General features: G+C 39.9%; 1 protein-coding gene across 1 annotated transcript; it reads right to left on the bottom strand.

The window, feature by feature from the left end:
- Positions 1-6,260: 6,260 nt before the first annotated feature.
- On the bottom strand, positions 6,261-8,761 carry Myf5 (myogenic factor 5). Its single transcript, XM_026391420.2, has 3 exons — positions 8,127-8,761; positions 7,255-7,330; positions 6,261-6,860 (listed from the first exon to the last, which is right to left on the bottom strand). The coding sequence occupies exons 1-3, from the start codon at positions 8,625-8,627 to the stop codon at positions 6,670-6,672; spliced, it is 768 nt and encodes a 255-aa protein (XP_026247205.1). The 5' UTR covers positions 8,628-8,761; the 3' UTR covers positions 6,261-6,669.
- Positions 8,762-9,122: the final 361 nt, after the last annotated feature.

Raw genomic sequence — 9,122 nt, forward strand, 5'->3', positions numbered from 1 at the left:
GTGTGAAACTTCCCCGGTGTCTCTAGGAATATCATCCATCCTTCAGGAATTTCCATATGTTCAGCTATCTGGAAGAAGTCTGTTGGGTTTTATGGCAGCTTCATTACATAAACGTGATTGATTAAATCATTGTCCATCAGTGATCATCTCAAACTTCAGCCCCTTTTTCCTCCTGTGAGGTTGTGTCAAGGGGCTGAATGTCCCAACCCTCTAATTGTGACCTCATCCTAGGGGTGAATTCATTACCACACAAAAAGACACTTAGCACTTTGGAGTTACAAAGTTGTTTGCCAAGAAACTGGATGAATATCAAATATATATTTTATAATATCACAGTATATTTCCTCCTGCAGCCCAGAGGACACAGGATTTATCATGAACACATCCTTGTTGCTGTCATAATGGGAGCAAAAAAATGTTAATTAATTACAAAAACGGATGAACAATTTTAATTGTGGCATATTGAGACCATAGAGAAAGAAGATTTGATACTGTGAGAGTGTTCACGACAAACTTGCCTTAGAACTGATGCCTAAGCTGAGCACAAAGGCACATATTTCTAGTCCTAGCTACTCTAGCTGAGGTAGGAAATTTGCTGGAGCCCAGGGCTGCCAGGTCATAGTATATTCACACTAAGTTTGGTATCAATAGAATGGCCTCCAGTAGAAGAGAAACATCAGATTGTCTGCATCAGAAATGGAGCAGGTGAAAACTTATGACTGAGCTGAGATCAAAAAGAATGAGAATTAACAAGGTGAAGTAGAAGAGAGAACATTGTAGCAGAAAAGAATCTGTAAAGCCCCTTTGGGCTTGATAAAAGGCCCTTCTGAGCAGATGTGGAGACAAAGCAGGGGCTTGACTAGAAAAGAGTAATACTAGAGAGGTAGATAGGAGTCTGCCATGCTAAAACCTTGTGGGTCATGTCAACAGAGCTTCTTCTGTTTTTACTGTACATGCAATAAGCTTAGAGGGGAAATGGAATAGTTGACATGATCAGGTGAATATTCTGAGACACTTGCTCTGGGTGCAATATGTAGAAGATATCAGAGTGGTTATGTTAATCAACTTTCTGTTGCTGTGATAAAATACCTGAGAAAATCAACTTATGGCAGAAAGATATTTTGGTTCATGCTTTCCGAGATTTCCATCCGTGGTCAGCTGCATTCATTGCTATGGGTTTCTGGCAAGGCAGAACATCATAGCAGGGAATATCTGAAGGAGCAAAGCTGGTTACTTCATGATAGTGGGGTAGCAAAAAGAGAGAGAAGAGCCAGGGGGCAAACTACAGTTTTCAACGGCACATCTCTGATAACCTACTTCCTCCTAGGCCCAACCCTTAAAATTATTAATTCAGGAATTAATCCATGTCGAGGTCAGAGCCCTTGATCCAAATATCTGCCAAAGACCCCATCTCTGAACCCTGCCAAACTGGAGACCAAGCCTTTAAAAATGTGAACTTTGGGGGAACATTTTAGATCCAAACCATAACAGTAGTATTATGCAAGTTTATTTCTGTTTCAATTAACAAAGTTCCTACCCACTCATACTAATTTAAGAAAAAGATCATTTGTTGGCTCCAAAATTGTAAGCTGTGGCCAAGAGAAGATATTCATACATTTTAGGATCCAGTTGCTCTATGTTATTTTCAGCTATATATCTCTGTGCATCACAGCTCTGCTTTGTACTGTGTTCACTTTATTTTTAGGCAGGTCTCCTTTCTAAGGGTAAGATGACAGCTGGCAGCCTAGAGGCAAAAATCTCATATATTATCATCGCAACAGAAAGAGAGCCTCCTTTTCCCTGTAGCTCCAGCAAAATTTCCAGAACTGGCACTTACAGAGCAACTTGGTTCCCATGTCAATCCATGAAACAATCATTATGGCCACAGGGGGAAAAAAAACGTACTCATGAACTGAACAACTGCTCACCTTTGGAGCCAAGTTGTTCTATTGATTCTACCTGAACAGCATGACCGGAGAAAAGGAAATGGACAGCCCACCCCCCAAAACATGAGTGCTATAGCAGAAGTAGGAGATCGACAAGAATTATAGAGGGACAGATTAAGAAGATCTTAAGACAGTCCCAGAGAAAAATAACCATAGTTTGGATTAAAGGTAGAGATCTGGGAAGTATTTAGGAAAGTAAATCAATAGGATTTTATAATGAATTGGTTAAGAGGATGGAGAGAGAGAGTTATGAGATAACAGAATAAGGCCTAAAATTCATGTTTACATAGCTGCTAATATCATTCACTGGGAGTGTTAACATTGGAAGGAGATCAATTTTGGAGGTAGCAAGAGGGGGTAATATGATGGACTTAATTTGGAGTATGTTGAGATGCCATTGAGACTTCTGAGAGATTTTGGAACATTTGGGTATATAGGACTTAAGATTGGGGGAGACATCTGGCATAGATGTATAAACTTTCCCAGGACTGAAACAGTCCATTGATTTGAAAGTTATTGATGACTATGGACAGTGATGGACAGAAGCAGAAATCAGTGGAGTGGGTGAATGATATGGATGCGGAGACAGTTATTATGGTAGATTAAATACGGAATCAAATTCATTACTGTTTCCTCCACTCAAGGGGGAGTTAACTTTGCTTCTTCTTGATTTTGTGCTCCCTTTTGTAACTTTCTTGACCAAAAGAATATAGCAGAAGTAATGTTCTGGGCCTTCTAATACTAAGTCATAAAGAATTTCTAATACAAATTCATAAGAAGCCTTGCAACTCTTGCCTGAGTCTCATGAAACATGTACTGTGAAGAAACTCAAATAGCTAACTGTGTTTTCTTGGGCAAATGATAAAACTCCTGAAGCCTCCATTTCCTTATATGCATAATGATTAGCACTCAATAATTGCTAGTTGCTGCTTTATCACCATTCCCAAGTGATAGAGAAGTGAATTAAATGATATAGAATTAGGGTTTCTTATTTTCCCTTTAACAAAGAATTACTTATTTAAGATTATAAGACTAATGATTTTAGTGATGACTATTTATAATCTTATCATAAGCTAAGTCACAAATCAACAAAAGTATCATAATAAGAATTCTTAAAATAAATTTGATGGCCTGTGCTTTTGGGACAATATGGAGACATTCTGTGGTGATATTTTCAGAGATACTTTGCCATTTGAGCAGAGCTTTTCTGAAGTTACAAATAGCTGCACTCTGATATCCAGAAATACCACCTCCGCAAGTCAAAGAATTATATTACCACTTTAACCTAGTAACTGTCATAAGAGAAAATTTCAGGAAATACCACTCTCAGATTAATCTGAGAATTGTTAAGAATACCATATAAATAGCAATTTATGGTTATTATATAGCCATTAATTTTATCTGTATTGCATCTTTCAAATGAGAGGAAAATGAGACAATCAAGACATCCTGAGTTGTACAGCATCTTGCTTTCAAATACCATTGGATTCAGTTTTCATATGTAACTTAGTGAACTTGCATTTCCCAGGCATGCATGAGGAAAAGAGATGCTCTTTGGACTCATGTCTTGAGAACCTCTTCCCCATCAGATTTGCAGACGTAGATAGGGACATTGCCCTAGTTGCTTCTAAAATTTGATGGTTGCATGTTGTTATGGTTTAGATATGTGGTGTCCCTCAAAATCTCATGCATGAGACAATGCAAGAAAATGTAGAGGTGAAATGATTGGGTTACAAGAGCCTTAACCTAATCAGTGCATTAACCCCCCTGTTAGGGATTAACTGAGCAGTGGTAATTATGGGCAGGTAGGGTGTGGCTGAAGGAGGTGGATTCCTGGAGGCACAACTTTGAGGTACATAGTTTGTCCTGTTGACCAGCATGTTCTCTTTCTCCTTTTCTCTCTTTCTCTCTCTCCCCCCACTCTCTCCCTGCTTCTTGGTTCCATACTCTGAGCATTTTCCCTCTACCACACTCCTGCACCATCATGTTGTGCCTTACCTCAGGCTCAGAGCAAAGGAGTCAGTCAACTATGGACTCAGACCTCTGAAACTATGAGCCCCCAAACAAACTTTTCTTCCTGTAATTGTTCTTGTCAGGTCCTTTGGTCACAGCAGCACAAAGGCTCTCACCAGATGAGGTGAAGGGCTCTGATAACAAACTCAGAAGTAGCTCAGTTGTTCACTCCTGGAGATGTATAGATGGCAGAAACCTCTCCTCACTCAAAACATTTTGTTTGTTCCACTCCTTTTCCCCTGCTACTTTCTTGAAGTAAGAAAGACTTCTCTGGATCTGAACCCATGGAAAACCAATTTACAAAGGCTTTATATCCAAAAGTAAGCACATATGGCTGCAAGTGATGTGTTGTACTGGGCCATTTTCTGAGTAGACACTGAATACTGAGTATTCAGTGCTGGTACATTGGAAATAGGAGTAATTGTCCAACCTGGCACAAATCCTATTGTCTTTAATCAAACAATACTCACGGTTTGCATTAAATCCAGATCCCTGGAAAAGCTCTAAAAACTCAATCATTATTATATTTACTAAGAATATCGAATACACTTGCAAAGTTATAGAAGTAAATGGGATTTGGTAAGGAAAAATTAATTCCCTTGAATTAATAGTTTTCTGTCATTTATCTGCTTAGTTTTTATGAAATAGAACAGAATGTGAATTGAATTTTAAAAAATATTTAAAAAGGTTTTTCTTTCTCATTCTAAAAACAAATCCTCAACCTCTCTACAGAAATGTCAAAAGGAAAAAAATGTGCCTAGCATAGTGTCTAATATAAGTGAATAACTCAAACTTGTGTTGAAACCTTATATAAATCTCTATCATGACCTCTTGAATTCTCTTCACCTAAAATCCTTATACCCCCAAGTCAGTGACACTCCCAAAGCACTTACTTGTGTGCTAAAAGTCAGTATTCCATATCAGGCCATGATACTAACATCGTATCATGTTGATTTTACAATGACCTCAATATTTTTTTTTTTAGAAATCAGTCCTTCTCCTTCCTGTATCAAATGATTTAGATTTCTTTAAGCCTGGTGACTAGTCAAGCACAGAAAACCCATCAGAAAGAAGGGAATGTTTCTGAGAACTTTAGTATTGCCAAACTCTAACAGAGCCTGTCTGCTTTGGCTAGTATAAGTAACCACAAACTCTTAGCAATTTTAAATTAAGGCACAAATTAGAGGGTGAAATAAGTATTTATATTTGCTCTTTGTTAACAGCTGTTTTTAATGTTTCAGGGATGTTTCTTTCTTATTTCTCTCTAGTGCAAACTTGGGAGAATTATCCCAAGGTTGTTTCAACCTAATTTTCCACTTAATCATTTCATTTTTCATCTCAATTCTTTCTGGAAGAGCTTTAAGGTGATGACATATGTCCATTTCTCTCCCTCCTTTCTCTCTCTCTCTCTCTTTCTCTCTCTCTCTCTCTCTCTCTCTCTCTCTCTCTCTCTCACACACACACACACACACACACACACACACGCACATACACAATTATTAAACTCAAAAAAGAAGACAACCACAGCCTGAAGTCTGCTTCTCTTAGGGATCCTTTGAGTTAGTTTTCTTATGCTGGCACTCTAACAACACAGAAAGTCAGTCCAATTCCTTTAAACAATTTTAATGACAATATTAACATATTAATATAACAAGATGGTTTCAGGCAGGAAGGAAAAGTAAACAAGACTTAACTCATGATTTCTAAGTTATTGTAGATATTAAAATCATGTAATATTGTGCGGTCTTTTAGCTTAAACATGTTGTACTGAAGAACTTCTACTTTCCCTTCACACACACACAAAACTTGACATTATATATAAAATAATAAGATAAAGGAAAAGTTTTCCTTTAACAGGCTCCCTTGAAATATGTTTAAAATAGAAATATGATATTTTTACTTGTGACATCAAGAGTTCCTAAAGTAGTCCATGAGATGGTAAATATTCAGATTTACCTATAAAACAACTGTTTATGTTCAGCCCACCTTTAAAGATTTTACATTAATGACTGATGACATGATTAGGGTTGTTCTTTTAAAAAGTTAAGAACCAAAATATTTCTTTTAGTAAACAATTTTATTTATGGTGGAATTTCCAAAATTTCTTATATCTTGAAATTATCCACAAAGTACTATTTAGTGCTTACATTGAAAAGATGCATTTCTTATCAGAAATTTCTTATTGATATAAGAAAAGATCAAAGTATATACCATAAGGCAGTATTGCTCTATTTTTATTTAATACAATATAACAAAAGATTAACGAGAAGAGCAAAAGTTAAATATATTTCAAATTCCCTGTAACTGATTCCAGATATTAAAATGCTTTGAAGAAAAAATAAAGATCTAAACAACAAAGATATTATTTTGATGAGCAATATTTATATAAAAAATATAAGTTAAGCATTGCAACAAGCTACCCTCAATGAATTACCTCCACCAGAAATAATATTATTGGAACTATATAACTAAAGAAAAGAAGATGAAGTTAAAGACAAAGAAGAAGAAAAGGAGGAGAAGGAGAAAGTATTAATTGTAACCATAACTTTTAGTTAAATATGCTTTCTTATAAAGTGGCAAGGTAATATGTACAAATTTACAACTGAAAAGAAATCATTATATACATGTTGTCTTCATTCTGGACTTGTTGGCCTTCTCCTCTTGGATAATGGGCCCTCCTGGCAAAACTGATTCAGACTAGGTATTTAGTTCATAGCACGTGATAGATAAGCCTGGAACTAGAAGCCCCTGGAGTTGCAGGCTGCAAATCAGTGCTGACAACTGGAGAGAGAGAGGCTGGGTCCTGGAAAGGCAACCCAGGTTGCTCTGAGGAGGTGATCCGATCCACAATGCTGGACAAGCAATCCAAGCTGGATAAGGAGCTTTTATCTGTAGTATATACTAATAATACAAGGGGAAAAACATTAAAAAAATTATCCCTAGATAGACAGACTTGCTTATTTGACCCTTAAGCTACAGGTCAGCTCTCTTGACACCAAAGGTCAGGTGATCACAGAAAGCCTGATATAGAATTTGCAGCAAATATCTGGCAATTCCTGAGGGTGGAGTGTGGAGTGAGGAAGCCCCCTGGTAATATTTCAAAGTGTGTGTGTGGGGGGGGGGGGGGATTGGGAGCAGAAAATGTGAATGTATTTTATTCTGCCACAGCCTCTCCACAAGAACATTCCCTTTCCTTCCCTTTACCAATACTACCTGGAAGATAGACTCTTCTATGATAGACTGAATTGTGAGGTTGAACTGGCCTTTAAATGCTTCTGAAATTATCAATTCTTACCATTTGACACATCGGGACAGTAGACAGTGTCAAAACTGCTGCTCTTTCTGGACCAGACAGGACTATTACATTCAGGCTATAATACAAGAAACAAAAGATATTTGTTTACAGGTTTGGCAAAACTGACTTAGGGCAAGGCGGTGCTTGCCACAAGCTCTGTAAACTGACCACTCTCAGTCACCTTCATTGCCTTGATTTAGGAAGGGTTAGCCCTCTCCAAATTGCCAGGGCACAGAGGTCAATCTCTGTACTGGGAGAAGAGGAGAACAACAGCAAAGCAAAGAGGGGTGGAATTCAGCAGCAATGTGCATTGGGTTAACCATGCAAAATGGATTGGAATAGAAGGAAGCCACACTAATTCTGGGAGAGAATATTTTCCCAGGGCAAAAACACATTAAAACCTGGCAGCATTGGAGCAAACGCCCTCTGAAAAGAATGCACCAACAATCTTCCAGCCAGGCCTCAGCAGAGCCTGGACTGAGGCCATGATGTTTTTATTTCTTCATTAAGTTATAAACTCTGGGGCAGGGAGAGCTTCAGATAGTTGCCTTTAGATGTTAATATATGGCAGGGGCTGCCGGTGATATAATTTGGAAATAAACCAAGTAATGGAGAAAATATCATAGCACCTATCTTGGTGCCAAATCTCTACGACAATGTCTATCTACAACCTGCTAGGAAGTCAAACTAAAATCGCATTCAAGGTTTTTTTCCTGGCATGTTTCTAAATCTGGACACCACTTTTCTCTTAAAGCCACTCAACAACTGCCTGTACCCCAGCCTATTTCATCTCACCTGATTTAATTGGGGTCTAAAGGAGTTTTAGAAAAGATTGGGGGAAGCTGAGGGTAGGTACCACAGCTGTGACTTACCATGCCATCTGAGCAGTTGGAGGTGGGGCTGGTGGGCTCTGAGCAGCTCTGTCCCGGCAGGCTGTAGTAGTTCTCCACCTGTTCCCTCAACAGCTCCTGCAAGCTCTCGATGTAGCGGATGGCATTTCTGAGGATCTCCACCTTGGGTAGCCTCTGGTTGGGGTTAGTCGTGGTGCATCTCTTGAGTGTCTCGAAAGCCTGGTTGACCTTCTTCAGGCGTCTCCGCTCACGCATCGTGGCTGCCTTCCGCCGATCCATGGTGGTGGACTTCCTCTTGCACGCTTTGCAGGCCCACATGAGGCAGTGACCAGCCTGGTGGTGGCCGGTAGGCGCTCGCACGTGCTCGTCCTCGTCTGAGCCCTGCAGCTCTGCTTTGTGCGCCCCGAAGGCACCCATTCGTGACTCGAACTCATCCCCAAACTCACCCTCAGGGGACGGGATACAGGAACCATCGTAAAAGTACTCAGAAGGTGAGAACTGGCAGCCGTCCATCATGTCCATCCTGCGAACAGGCCAGCAGTGCACCTACTAGACAGCAGCGGGAGAGATAAAGGAGAAACGCGAACCTGGGGCCACTGCAGTCGGGCAAATCCCAGGCGCAGCTCCCTGGTTGGTTTCTCCGGTAATTAACAAGGGCAGACGCCCGTTGGCCTGGGTCGGCCGGCTGGGGTTGGGGCTCTTTATATATTCTTGGGGGTGGGGGAGGGAGGCTGGCCCCAGTAGTCGGGCACTATTAGCATATCCCACCCTAACCCCCGCAGGGGCTGTCTGGGCAAACCTCTGCCTTTCCTCTGGGGACAATTTGCTGTTTACTTCCCCCCACTTTTTGAAGCTAATGGCTTTACTGCATTTCTGCTGGGACACGGGCATGGTTTCCCTACCTGCTCACTTGCACTCTACTAACCTAAATTAAGGGACCACCTAGAGTGTAACAAACAAAGGCAACAACTTATGGCAGTTGTTCACTCACAACAGGATTGATAGTGATTAAGAGTC

This window comes from Urocitellus parryii, chromosome 5 (genome assembly GCF_045843805.1).
Source record: "Urocitellus parryii isolate mUroPar1 chromosome 5, mUroPar1.hap1, whole genome shotgun sequence".
In the NCBI taxonomy this organism is placed as follows: domain Eukaryota; kingdom Metazoa; phylum Chordata; class Mammalia; order Rodentia; family Sciuridae; genus Urocitellus; species Urocitellus parryii.